General features: G+C 52.4%; 3 protein-coding genes across 5 annotated transcripts; 2 read left to right on the forward strand and 1 right to left on the reverse strand.

The window, feature by feature from the left end:
* The first annotated feature begins 311 nt into the window (after positions 1-311).
* Pard6a (par-6 family cell polarity regulator alpha) lies at positions 312-2,126 on the forward strand. Of its 3 annotated transcripts, none has more exons than XM_071604561.1 (3): positions 312-440; positions 816-1,038; positions 1,255-2,126. In XM_071604561.1, the coding sequence occupies exons 1-3, from the start codon at positions 378-380 to the stop codon at positions 2,004-2,006; spliced, it is 1,038 nt and encodes a 345-aa protein (XP_071460662.1). In that variant the 5' UTR covers positions 312-377; the 3' UTR covers positions 2,007-2,126. The 3 variants fall into 3 exon arrangements, with proteins under 3 accessions (XP_071460662.1, XP_027809798.1, XP_071460663.1); XM_027953997.2 differs by having other exon boundaries at positions 1,258-2,126; XM_071604562.1 differs by having other exon boundaries at positions 312-428.
* Positions 2,127-2,517: 391 nt separating this feature from the next.
* Positions 2,518-6,670, reverse strand: Enkd1 (enkurin domain containing 1). Its single transcript, XM_071604560.1, has 8 exons — positions 6,238-6,670; positions 5,980-6,079; positions 5,696-5,890; positions 4,859-5,031; positions 3,492-3,608; positions 3,217-3,380; positions 2,983-3,119; positions 2,518-2,893 (listed from the first exon to the last, which is right to left on the reverse strand). The coding sequence occupies exons 1-8, from the start codon at positions 6,391-6,393 to the stop codon at positions 2,733-2,735; spliced, it is 1,203 nt and encodes a 400-aa protein (XP_071460661.1). The 5' UTR covers positions 6,394-6,670; the 3' UTR covers positions 2,518-2,732.
* C18H16orf86 (chromosome 18 C16orf86 homolog) lies at positions 6,586-8,853 on the forward strand. The gene is made up of 5 exons (XM_027954000.2): positions 6,586-6,709; positions 6,940-7,163; positions 7,366-7,374; positions 7,548-7,765; positions 7,867-8,853. The coding sequence occupies exons 1-5, from the start codon at positions 6,608-6,610 to the stop codon at positions 8,268-8,270; spliced, it is 957 nt and encodes a 318-aa protein (XP_027809801.2). The 5' UTR covers positions 6,586-6,607; the 3' UTR covers positions 8,271-8,853.
* Positions 8,854-12,838: the final 3,985 nt, after the last annotated feature.

The raw sequence follows: 12,838 nt of genomic DNA on the forward strand, positions 1-12,838 counted from the left end.
TCAGTTTCCTCATATACAAAATGCTTAGTCTTGTAAGACCAGTGAAAATAAAAGTACACAGCGCTCAATAAATGTCAATTCCCTCTTTATCCTCTCGGATTGGCCAAATCCGTCCTCCCAGACTCTTCCGGACGTGCGAACCCTAGCGTAATGACGTAGGAGCAGAGGAAGAATGTTCTCCACCCACATCTCTGTTTCCTAGGAGACGTGGACTCCGCGTTCCTCTGTGTCGCTGCCCCCTTGACGTCATGGTCCGGATGGGAGGGCGGGGCAAGTGCTACAGTAGGGGCGGGGCGGCGCGGGCGGGCCAGCCGGGCTGTGCACCTGCGCCTCCGCGGGCTGCCTGGGGCACTGTCCCTGGTCCGCCCGGTCCCGCAATGGCCAGGCCGCAGAGGACTCCGGCGCGCAGTCCTGACAGCATCGTCGAGGTGAAGAGCAAAGTAAGGGCGCCTTCGGCCCCGGCTCCGGCCCCCGGCCCTAGGCACTCCCAATTCTCTCCTTCTCCTTCCCTGCTCCTTGGCCCCATCACTTCTGTCCTTTATCCTCCACGTCCCATTCTTTTTTTCTGCTTATTTTTCCTTATCCATCCTCCTTCCTTCCACTGCCAGCCTCCAGAGTCCCTCTATGGTTTTGGTACGTGGAGGGCGGGGACAAGACCTTGGACAGCGTCCCTTATACTGGAACTGAGGTGTGGGTTCAACGCTGTAGCTTTTGCAGCAGCCCTTTTTTACCCCTACTTCTGCCAGACTTAGATCTGTGTGAAAAAGAGACCTGTCCTAACCAGTCTTCTCTCCCCCGCCACCACCCGCCTCCAGTTCGACGCTGAGTTCCGACGCTTTGCGCTGCCCCGCGCTTCCGTGAGCGGCTTCCAGGAGTTTTCTCGGTTGCTGCGTGCAGTGCACCAGATTCCAGGCCTGGACGTGCTGCTTGGCTATACGGATGCTCACGGCGACCTACTGCCCCTCACCAACGACGACAGCCTGCACCGGGCCCTGGCCAGCGGGCCCCCGCCGCTGCGCCTACTGGTGCAGAAGCGGGGTGAGGAGAATGGGGTACAGTGGGCAGCCTCGGTGGGGTAGGGTGACCGGGCAGGTCTACAAGGGTTAGTCCATACCCAGAGCACTCAGTCTTCACCTTCTGCAGTCCTTGCCCTTGGCCTGACCTCCAAGTGGTAGGAAATAGCTACATTGCTCCCTGTAAAGGGCCCAAGTAGGAGAGCAGCATCTCTGATCTCAGCATCCCCCTCTCCTGCAGCAGAAGCTGACTCCAGCGGCCTGGCATTTGCCTCCAACTCTCTGCAGCGGCGCAGGAAAGGGCTTCTACTGCGACCAGTGGCACCCCTGCGCACCCGGCCACCCCTGCTAATCAGCCTGCCCCAAGATTTCCGCCAGGTTTCCTCAGTCATAGATGTGGACCTACTGCCTGAGACCCACCGAAGGGTTCGACTGCACAAGCATGGTTCAGACCGCCCTCTGGGCTTTTACATTCGAGATGGCATGAGTGTGCGTGTGGCTCCCCAAGGCCTGGAGCGGGTTCCAGGCATATTCATCTCCCGCCTGGTACGTGGGGGCCTGGCTGAGAGTACAGGGCTGCTGGCAGTTAGTGATGAGATCCTTGAGGTCAATGGTATTGAGGTGGCTGGGAAGACCTTGGACCAAGTGACGGACATGATGGTTGCCAACAGCCATAACCTCATTGTCACTGTCAAGCCTGCCAACCAGCGCAATAATGTGGTGCGAGGGGCATCTGGGCGGCTAACACGGCCTCCCTCTGCAGGGCCTGGGCCTGCTGAGCCCGACAGTGATGATGACAGCAGTGACCTGGTCATTGAGAACCGACCGCCTCCTTGTTCCAATGGGCTGTCTCAGCCGCCATGCTGGGACCTGCACCCCGGCTGCCTACTTCCGGGTGTCCGAAACTCTCTGCCCTCCCTGGATGGCCAGGAACAGGCCAGCTCTGGCTGGGGGAGTAGCATACGAGGAGATGGTAGCGGCTTCAGCCTCTGACAGGCAAGGATGCAGCCCTTTTCTATTCTAGGCTGCTGGGACATGGTAGGGACATCCTGGTTGGGGCGGGGGTTAGCTTGCTTGTTCCATTGGGCCCTCTCAGCCTGAGGAACATTAAAAGTTTTCTACAAACACAGACATGGTCCTTCTGTGTCCCAGTCCCAGCCTCCTCTCCAATCCCATAAGCCTACCTTCTACTCTGGATATGAAACAGGAATGACAGGGGCAGTGGAAAGACCTTCCCATGGTTAGGCAGCAGGAAGGTCATGGGGCTTTGCATTTTTGAAGTAAGGAAAGCGTCTATGGACCAAACATTATTGGCACATGCCTATAATTGCAGTGACTCAGGAGGATGGCAAATTGAAGGCCAGATTGGGCAACTTACTGAGATGCTCTCTCAAAATAAAATAAAAAGGGATGTTGATATAGTTCAGTGATAGAGCACTTGCCTAGCACCTTGGGTTCAATCCCCAGTCCTCCCTCCAAACAAAACTTTTATGGAAACAAACCCCACTGTGTACAAAAGGTTTAATTTTGTCAAAAGGGTTTAAAGGCTGGGATGGCCCTTCTACAACCACAGATAGCTGGGAAGAATACTCTGGGTATATTGCCTGCCCAGAAAGCTCCTCTTTTTGGACCTCTGCTGTATAACCGGGCCTGTTGCCTCTTGCAGCCATGTGGCAATCCTCAGTGTGGATCTTCCTGCCACTGCTCCAACAAAGGGGCTCAGGCATCCATCTTCACGAAGACTTTGGGCCGGGAAAAGATCTTGATGGCCTCTTCTACCTGCACCAGCTTCCGGTCCAGCTCAACACGGTGGCCTTGGGCTCTCAGCGAGTCTGCCCCGGCAGGTAGCAGTACTAGCTCACGCAGCAGCTGGCTCTGGCCTACAGGGGCCCAGGAACAGTGAGTACTGGGCAGAGGTGCATGGTTCCCAGTGGGCTCCCCATCCTGCCCCGCTTGCCCAAGTACTCACTCTGGAGCAGACTATTCAGTGTTTCCAGCCGCTGGTTCTCAGGCATGCAGGTATGACCAGGGGGCATGTCAGGGTCTGGCTGGCTATGCTGGCGGGCTTCAGCCTCCCGCCGCCACATATCCCTGCGCTCCAACAAGCTGTAGATACACAGGCCTAGGGTTGAGGACACCAAGGCAATTGATTCCCACCCTCCATAGATGCCCCTCACCCAGGGTGTTGGACACTGAGACCTACTAAAGAGGCACATGGCCCTTCTGTGTTGTGTTGTAGTGTTCCTGGGCTTGACGTTGCTGCTCCAGCACCTGTGCCAGGGCCTGCAGTGAGCGGGAATGGCGCCGGGGGGCCCTCTTGGCAGCTTGGGCATTGTGACTAATGAAATCCACACTCAGGCCTGATCCCTGTAGGACATGGCAAGAATGGTGGGGGTTAATAGCATTGTGTTGTACTTTTGTACCCCCACCCACAGGACTCCTGCCCAACCACCTCCTAGCTCCCACATATCCTCTCACCTTAGCTTTGGGTCCTGGTGGGGTTAGCTGGACACGGGGTGGTGGGAGCCCAGGGCCACAGCGGGAGTGTGCCCGCAGGAAGTGGGCATGCTCTGTTGCAGAGGCGGGGTCAGGCTCCTGCAGGGCAGGACATAGCAGAGGAATCAGTTAGGCTGATGTCAGGGTCTCAAACCACAAGGGTATGCCTCTAGCCTTCTGGCCTTTCAGGATTTTTCTCTCCCCATCCCTATAGGGCCTCTTCTTTCTTATTTTTTTTTTTTTTTTTTGAGAGAGAGAGAAAGAATTTTTTTTAATATTTATTTTTAGTTCTCGGCGGACACAACATCTTTATTTGTATGTGATGCTGAGGATCCAACCCAGGCTGCACGCATACCAGGCGAGCGCGCTACCACTTGAGCCACATCCCCAGCCCAGGGCCTTTTCTTTCTTAAAGGACCACTTCTTATTAGCATTTAAACATGGGGGTCTCTTCTACATTTAAGGAAACAAACTATATTTCATTCTAATTCGGTTCAGTTAGCACTTTTTTCTCCCTCCTAGGCAAGCTTCAGCCCCCCAAGGTCATTGAGGGCTGGCTTCCAAGCCCTCAAATCCATAGGGCCACTTCCTTGGTCTCATTGTTCTCAACCTGCTCATCAATAACTCCTGGATCTCATGCCTGAGATCCAGACCTGAGCATCCATCTGCTTCCTGGACACACTCCCACCCCCTGGGAGTCCCACAGATGCCTGAGCTTCAATATATCCTTATGTGACCTTGTCTTTTCTCTCAGTTCTCCTCCTTCTTAGAGGAATGGTGCCTACCCAATACAGGGGCCACCATACCCCAGTCCCAGCCCCTGCCCTCCCTACTATCCTCAGATAAATGTTGAAAGACCAGGGGGTATAGCTTAGTGGTAAAACACATGCTTAGCATGAATGAGACCCTGGGTTTGATTCTCAACACAACCACATGGCACACATGCACACACACACAAAAACATTGGAAAGTAGCTTAGGTGGTCCTTTCAGATGTGGGTTCAGCTGACTTCTTGGCTTAAACTTATACTTTTCCCCCTCACAGTGAACTGTACCCAGGATCCCCACTGCTCACCATCTAGTCTCAGAACATCTACCTGTAAAGTTCTCTTTCTATGGAATGTTCTCTCCCCCACTTCCCTTGCCTAATTCCTACTGGACCCTCATGGTTAGTCCAGCCATTACCACTTCTGCAGAGACTCCAGATATGCCTGCAGCAGTACCAGCTGTCCCTTAATACTTTGTTATCTTAATTCTCTGTGATTTCTTCTCTTCCCATAACTCAGATCACAGTATAATTTTGCCTGCTGGCCAACAAAGACAATATTTCTGGCTCCCTAAAACAGATACCTGCAGCTGGGCCTTGAGTCGGGACTCCACCTTGTCATATTTGGGTGACCGCCACAGTGCCTTCAGGGGCCTGAGCTGGCCCTGCTCCCTGCTGTGCTCTTGCTCTCGGAAGCGCTTCTGTATCTCTCTGATCCGCCTCAGATTTTCCTTCTCATGGTCTTTAGGGTCCTTCCCTGGAGAAAATATGCTGCCATGCTCTGCTCTATGTATGGCCCATGCAACCCAACTTAAACTAGATCTCAATATAGGCCCATACCCTGCCTCCTGCACAAAGATATCCCTGGCTCTCCTGTCTGGGTTAGACCGCACACACATATTCCATCGCATCAACTTATGCCTTTCCTTCCTAACATAGTACATTATCTCTTTGTTATTTTTTACATTTTTAACTTGTTATTGTTTTGTGACATCAAACCTGAGGTCTTGTACATGCTAGGCAAACACTCTACTACTGAGCTACATCTCCACCCCAGTTTTTTACATTTTTATAGTGAAGTATACCATTAATCATCTCGCATATTACACTTATCTCTTGTTTATTGCCTCCCACCTTAACTTTATGATGACCCACACTTGTCCTTGATTTTGTTTTCCTAGTATCTATATGAATCCTGTTTAAAAGTGTTCCATTGATGCATGAATGCATGAAGCTAGGACTTCCTGGGACTATCTCATTCAGTCCACTCCTTCGAGGAGGTAGTTCATTTCCTACTCCTTTTATATTGGGGAAACAGATCTACAGGGGCAAAGCCAGCGTCCAGGTCAGGGAAGAAGGAGCAGCCCCTTTAGATCTCCACTTTTGATCTCCAACTGCTGCTCTTTCTGGCTGGGACTTACTCTTGGGAGAAGCTCCTGGACCGAGGGAGATGTCTCCCAGTTGCAGCAGCACGTCCCCCACGCCTCGTTGGCTACGCTCCAGGATTTCTCGGGCTCCGGGCCTGATGCGGGGGCCACGGGGAGGGGCGGCGTCCAAATCAGGTTCCGAGGTCAGCAGGTCCAGCTTCAAAGCGGTTCCCTCGAGGCGTCCTTGGGCTAGGAGGTGGGACCGGGTGGAGTGCGGGGCTCAGTTATGGAGTGGGGAATTCGCCCCACCGCGGCACACTCGGCACGCTCCAACTCACCTGAGGCGGGTCGCCGGTAGTAGTCAGGGCAGAGTGTAGGATCTGGGGGAATGGGCCCCGAGATGCGGGACGGGCCTTCGCACATGCTGCGGTCGACGCCCTGCAACGGTGCACCGAGGCCTGCCACGCTGCGCATCTCCCGCCGGAACCCCTTTCCCTACCCCGGTGCTTCCTCCCTCAACCAGACCCTGCAGCCAGGCCGTGCTTTCCACTTCCAATCACTCCCCCAGCTCCCTCCGCGCTCATGGCCCGGCCTACCCTTGCTGCCTTTGCGACCCCGATTTTAGCCCACTTCTTTGCGGGTTCGCTGTCCCTCTCCGCACGACCCCCGCGGGGGCTCACTTGAGCAGTTTTGCCGCCAGCTTCTGCAACCTGACGGGAGTTGCTGTTGCCAGGCAACAAATAGCTTTCCATCTCTGAGGTCAGGGGTCAATGATCTGGCGATAAGCCTTCTGGGGCTTGTAGTTCCAGCCGAGTGGGCGGAACAGCCTTCAGTCCCATTCGGAGCTAGGCTAGGCTCTAGTCGCCTGGCGGGTTCCTCAGTCAACACAGGGTCCACCAGTCCAGCCCCTGGGCGCCCGCTCTCCTACCGCAGCAACCGTCGAGAATGCTCTGACCCATCGAAGCCATGGCCTCTGGGGCCGAGAGGAAGCCAGGGGCCCCAGAGGGGACAGTCGCAGGGCTGGTCCAGGTTGTGGAGGCACCAGTTAATCATGCTCAGAGCCCTGAGGTGATGGTCCTGATGATCTGGCCATCAGCCTTCAAACATTTGGCCACGGTGCTCTGAGGGCCGAACTTTGAGTGATCTGACCCCCTAACTGCCAGTTCAGGCCTTACAGTGGAGGGGCCCGGGCTGGTGCCCTTTCTCCGGTGTTTGGGGGCCGATGTTGGGCATCGAATGACTGATTCCTACATCTTTTGTTTGGCCATGGCAACTAATTACCTATGTGTTGCCTCTAGTGCTCAATGATGGGAGACCAGTGCCCAGTGCCAGCTTATGAGGCCTGCAGTACCCAGGGTGAAGACGTGTGTCCAAGAGGACACTGCAGAGAGCCAGAGCTCCAGGAGGAGGGGATCAAGCTGGAGGAAGAAGTGCTTGAGGCAGAGGCAGGAGATGGGAGAGGCCCCAGGCTTGGGGCCTCCATCGTGGGGCCCAGTCATGGACTGAAGAGGAAACCGATCAAGTGAGGAGGTTTTTCAGAGGGAAGGAACTGCAGGGATGGGGTTGAGCCTCAAACTTACCCCTGGAGAATTCCTAAATCCTGTACGTCTGTGGGGCAGATTCTTGTTCCCTGCCACTATCATCACTCTGCCTATTCTGTTCCTCAAGAGCTCTGGCATAGGGAGCATCAGCACCAGGAGAGATGGAACCTCCATGTCTTGAAGGGGAATGAGGTCACATAAGTGCTGGGACCCTATTGGGCCTGGGATTTCATTGACCAAGAAAGGGATAGCTTTATAGTCCTGGGTTGGTGGGATAGGCAGGGCTAGTCCCTAGGCTCAAGGCAAAGGAGCCAGAGGCTGAAGGCTGCCTCTCAGACCTCTTGTCCCCAACTTTAGTCTCCCAGCCTCCCAGGACCTAGCTACCATGCCCATCCTAGGACTGAAGCTGAGCTGCCACCAGGGATGCTGCTGCAGAGAGAGGAGCTGGAGGGCTGTCAGAATGAACCCTCACCATCTGCCAAACAGCACAAAAAAGCCAAGAAACGCAAAAGTCTGGGGGCTCCCATGATTCCAGCTATAGCCAGCACTGTGTCTGCACCCCCAGAGACCCTGGGGCTGGAGCGTGAGTGGCAGTCCTTGGGCTTTCCCTTCTTTCCCTGCTTGCTGGAGCTGACATTGCACAGCCTGGCGCTCCAGCCCCTGTCCTGCCCCGGGTCCTTGCAGGAAAAGCTCAGCGCCTCCGGCCATTGTACCAGTATATCAACTATTGCAACCCTGAGCTGAACCAGGCAGGGGAGGAAGACAGGGAGGCTGAGGTAGAGCCTGAGTCAGAGTTGGCCCTGGTTCCTGAGGAGGCAGGTGTGGAGCAGCTGCAGGCCTTGCTCCCTGTGGCAGGTGAGCTGGGCTTAGGTCTCCCTTTGCCCTATTCCAATGTGTTAGTTCCCCCCACTCATGCCTTGGCTACCCTGGGAGAGGAGGCTGGAGTGGAGCTTGGGGTTTTGCCCAGCTTGGGGATGAGTGGTCACCTCAAGGCAGAGGTGGATAAGTCAACCCAGGTGGATATCGACAAGATGCTGAGTGTCTGCACTGCTCCCCTTGTGCCCCCACTCTCCCCTCAGTACAAGTGACTTCACCCACTGGGTGTTCCCATTCTCCAGGCCTGACCCAGGGCTGTAGCCTGAGGGCTAGATGGAGGGGGGAATTTGGCCCCTGCTCCCATTTGAGAACTTGGAAAAATAAACATTTTTCCTTTTCTAAGACCAATTCCCCAAATATGATGCTTGAATTAGGGAAAGAAAGAGGCTGTGAAGAAGGGTGAAGGACTCACCTGTGCAGTTTGAAGTTGGGCCAGTCATCTGGATTACCAGGGGCCATGTCATCTGACAAATGAGATTCCTGGGTACCATCCTAGGCCTGAACAAGAAGTGGGTTTGGACAGGCAAAGGGCCCAGTTCTGTGTATTTAAGTCTCCCCAGGTGAATCAGGGTCAGGTAGGCTAATGGTGGGGAATGAAGAGGGAGTGGGGAAGGAACCTGAGGCAGAGAAAAGGTCATGCAGTTGGGCATGGTGGCACACACTGGTAGTCCCAGAGGCGTGGGAGGCTGAGGCAGGATTGCAAGTTCAAAGCCATTCTCAGCAACTTTGTGAGGCTCTAAGGAACTTAGTGAGACCCTGTCTCAAAAAATAAAAAGGACTGAGGATGTGGCTTAATGGTAAAGTACCCTGGATTTAATCCCCAGTATCCCCTCCCCACAAAAAAAGGTCATGAGAAGCAGGCATTTGGCCCTGCTGTCTCTCAGGGAAGGGCCTGTGTTTAGCCTGACCTCAAGGGGACCAACACATGGTATTCCTGGGTGGAAAGGTTCATTTACCTGCCCTAAGTGGCAGCTTTGAAATATTTCCCACCCATTACCACAGCTGGATCTATACAGTGACCCTGCCTCACACTTCTGCGCCCTTGATGGTGTCACTGTCCCTCTAGCACCTTTCTCCTCTTGCCCCAGCTGCCTTGAAACTTCCCAATGTCTCTAACTCCCTGGTCAGCCACACCTTTTCTTACTTTCACTCTCTGCACATGGGGTTTTCCTGCTAAGAAGCCTTTATTCCCTAACCCATCCGTCTGGCTAGTGCACACATGATCCTTGACAATTTGGGTACCCTCTTTCTGCTGAGCCAGGCAGCAGGCAATGTTGCCTTGCATTGTATACTATTGAAACTGTGGATTATAACTGTCTTTGCAACTGAACTGGGAATTCCCCAAAGACACACATCATTGAATCATATCCACCTATCAGACAACCCCCATAAAAGGTACCAAAGATGGGGAGACCATTGAGGGGTTGGAGGAGGCTGTGGAGAGGATAGGTCAGAATCTGAATGAATTAAGCTATCTGAATTACACAACAATGTGTTGGGACTCTGGAATAATGGTCAGCATGATTATCAGAGGAGGCTGAGTGGGCAGGCCCAGGCAGGATGAAAATGGGCATGGCTCTTTTTCTTGGCATTATTCCTGGCTGTTCCCTCCTTTGGGAGGGTCACTTGGATACTCAATTGTTCCACTGCAAAGTCATAGGCAAGCCATGAGGTCTGGACACTTCTTTCTCTTTTCATCTTTAGATTTCCCTGGGTTGTATTTTGCCCACCCCAAGGTGATACTGTCCATAGGGCCCACACAGACTGAATCTCATCCATAGAGATGAACTCAGATTCTTCAGGGTATTTCAGAGCTAGATAATTGAGGTTGACCTCACTTTATGGCTGAGGAAGCAGAGGCCTGCAGGGAAGTGTTCTTGCACATGTTGAAAGTAAGTCCACATGGGCTGGAGTTGTAGCTCTGTGGAAGAGTGCTTGCCTAGCATGTGTGAGGCCCTGGGTTCAATTCTTAGCACCACATGCAAATAAGTAAAATAAAGATCCATCAACAACTAAATTTTTTAAAAAAGGAAGTAAGATCACATGCTGGAGCCTGTGAGGCTCTCTGCCTTCCTCTGAGTTCTACAAAATCTGTGGACTTGGCTCTCTGGTTAGGCCTGATCTAAGAAGGCCAAGCATCTATTCTCGGTGGTCTTTGGGGCTGGTGGTATGGTCAAGACCAGCATTGATAAGGAAGCTCTGCTCATTTCCCCACAGGTGAAAGAGGAAATGATGATTAGAAAAGAACTGTTCTAAGCAGGGGTAATGGGAGCCACAGGAAGGGAGAAGTTACTGCTGCTCCTAGAAGCTCACTCTAAGGGGGAAATGCTGAGATAGCATGATTCAAGGGGAAATGAGGGACCACAGATAATGGGGTGGCCACTGTTGCCTAGGGAAGTAGTAATCAGGGGAGAAGTAGTAATCAGGTGGCCCTCCAGTTACTCCTGAAGAAGAGAGCTAGTGCTTTCCAGGCCAAGGAAAAGTCAGGAATGAAGCTACGCTGGTGTGGAAGATGTCAGCTCTATGCAGGAGGGCTGCTCAGTGTGGCTGAAACAGCACATGAACATCAGGGGCCCAAACTGGCCAAATTGGGGGGTGACAAAGAGGAGTACAGACAAACAGGGTCCTTGGCCTGACATTATGGAGAGGTCAAATGGGCAGCAGTGTGAAGAAAAGAATGGAAAAGAGACAGGACAGGAAGGTGAGGAAGTAGCTGCCAGGTCTTAGTGAATGTGAGGCCTAGATTTGTTTGGAGGCTGGTGACTGTTATCTTAGATAACTTATTTTGTAAGTTATCTTCTGATTGTTGATTCAGAGGGGACAAGATGAATTTTCACTGAGCTTGTAAAAACTTTACTTTGACCTAAGAAGTGTTGGGAGCTTTCCAAAATTTGGGAATCAAATTTCAGGTCCTAGGAGATGCTGCTACCTTCCTCCGTGAGGGGGCGCTGCAGGACAAGCCAGGAGCCAGTTTGGGCTCTGCTCACCCATGGGATCCATTGATCATAGGCATCTGGGCCACTTCCAGGCTCAATTCTCCTCCCTATTCCTAAAGTGGAACCAGTGAGCTATGATGCCCAAGAGGTACACGATGGTGAAGATGTCAGGAGGATTAGGCCCAGGAGCACATGTCTATAATCTAGTGACTAGCAAGGCTGAAGCAGGAGGACAGCAAGTTTGAGACCTGACTGGGTGACTTAGCAAGACCCTGTCCCAGAATAAAAAAATAAAAAGACCTGGGGATGTAGCTCAGTAGTAAAGACCCCCATACTGAAGGAAAAATGTCAGGGGGATAGGGTGATGGGGGGTTCCCTCAGAGAACTTGGGGTCTCATAAAAGCAGTTCTAGGGGCTGGGATTGTGGCTCAATGCTAGAGTGCTTGCCTAGCATGTGTGAGGCACTGGGTTCGATCCTCAGCACCACACTAAAAAATAAATAAATAAAGGTACTGAATCAATCTACAACCCCCCCAAATTAAAATAAACAAAAGCAGCTCTACACTAGGCTCAATGCAATCTGCCCCAGCACTTCTGGGAATCTGTCTCTGTAAACAGCAGTCCTCCAAAACCAACATTTGGCCACTCTGGGTCAGCAACATGGACTTTTCTTATGTATGAGCATCTTATGTTTTCTTGGTCAAGCCCCAAATTTAGGAGGGACTTGGACACCCCAGTAATACCCAGAGTGACTGACCTGCTGAGCTGAGTCCCAGGGACAATTAACTATCAGCCTAATGGTGGGCTTTCTCTTCACCCCCTAGTTCAGGATAGGTTGAGACTCCTGCTCCAGGAGGGACACATTTGGGATTGTGAGTTAAGATTCTCAAATGCAGATACTCCTGGCTCCATTTCTTAAAATCTACAGGAAGGCAGTAACTTTACCCCACTGTGCCTGTTTTCTGATCTGAATAATGGGCCTACTAAATCTTCACAGAGTGGTTTGGAGTTGAAATAATAGGCATGAGTTGTTTACCTTGGGGGCCCAGCATGCCATAAGATTACTCCAACACTAACCCTTGTTATTTTATCTCACAAGGACAATGTCTGAAAGCAGGTCACTACAGGAAAACAGGCCTGGTGACTTCTATAAGGGGTGCCAAGAGGAAGAAGCAAAACTCCTTGCGCCTTTTTGGCAAGAAGCCCAGGGCGGGAACAGGGAGGAAGGCTAGAGAAGGGAAAAGTTTGTCCAGGCTTCACATCTAGCAGGCTGGCAAAGGAAATAAAGGGGCAGACATGGCTAAAAAGGAACAAAGTCATACACATGGATAGTGACTGTACAGATGGGTTAAGCAGTGTTAGCCAAACCTTCTCTGAGAGGCAGCAGAGGTCCCTTCCTCCTCAAGCTCCTGCCTCTCCAGGAGCCATACCATGGGGCTGGAAGAACAGAATCCCTCCAGGCCTTAAGCCAAGGAGGCTACAGGCACGTGCCCTGACTGCCTGAAACACAAGGCTCAACTGCACCCCCTAATGGAAGACTTGTGTACTGTCTTCTGAGGAAACACTTTTTAAATTGCCCCAACTGGCCCTAGATTTTGATCCTCCTGCCTCAATCCTCAGCTGAATGGCTGGGATTACAGGAGTGTACCTGTTGAGAAAACACTTTTCTTTGGAGGACTCCTGGGACCTGGCCATGAGGGAACAAGCAGGAGACAAGGGCAGGCAGTGGCAGAAACCTCTGTGGCTCAGTAGATGGTGATAAATCCATGGCAGGCTCAGAGCTGCTATGGGTCATGAGGAAAGATAAAAACTATAGCAATAAACAAATCTTTCATTATTAAAGA

The sequence above is a fragment of the Marmota flaviventris genome, chromosome 18, assembly GCF_047511675.1.
Source record: "Marmota flaviventris isolate mMarFla1 chromosome 18, mMarFla1.hap1, whole genome shotgun sequence".
Classification (NCBI taxonomy): Eukaryota; Metazoa; Chordata; class Mammalia; order Rodentia; family Sciuridae; genus Marmota; species Marmota flaviventris.

Excerpts from the sequence above, each read along its gene's own strand:
- C18H16orf86 (XM_027954000.2), top strand. The coding sequence starts at position 6,608 with ATGGCCTCTGGGGCCGAGAGGAAGCCAGGGGCCCCAGAGGGGACAGTC. Across the intron at positions 6,710-6,939 it reads ATCATGCTCAGAGCCCTGAG|TGCTCAATGATGGGAGACCA; the intron begins GTGATGGTCCTG and ends TGTTGCCTCTAG. Across the intron at positions 7,766-7,866 it reads AGAGACCCTGGGGCTGGAGC|GAAAAGCTCAGCGCCTCCGG; the intron begins GTGAGTGGCAGT and ends GGGTCCTTGCAG.
- Pard6a (XM_071604561.1), top strand. The coding sequence starts at position 378 with ATGGCCAGGCCGCAGAGGACTCCGGCGCGCAGTCCTGACAGCATCGTC. Across the intron at positions 441-815 it reads TCGTCGAGGTGAAGAGCAAA|TTCGACGCTGAGTTCCGACG; the intron begins GTAAGGGCGCCT and ends ACCCGCCTCCAG. Across the intron at positions 1,039-1,254 it reads CCTACTGGTGCAGAAGCGGG|CAGAAGCTGACTCCAGCGGC; the intron begins GTGAGGAGAATG and ends CCTCTCCTGCAG.
- Enkd1 (XM_071604560.1), bottom strand. The coding sequence starts at position 6,393 with ATGGAAAGCTATTTGTTGCCTGGCAACAGCAACTCCCGTCAGGTTGCA. Across the intron at positions 3,609-4,858 it reads GACTCAAGGCCCAGCTGCAG|GAGCCTGACCCCGCCTCTGC; the intron begins GTATCTGTTTTA and ends CCTGCCCTGCAG. Across the intron at positions 3,381-3,491 it reads CACCAGGACCCAAAGCTAAG|GGATCAGGCCTGAGTGTGGA; the intron begins GTGAGAGGATAT and ends CATGTCCTACAG.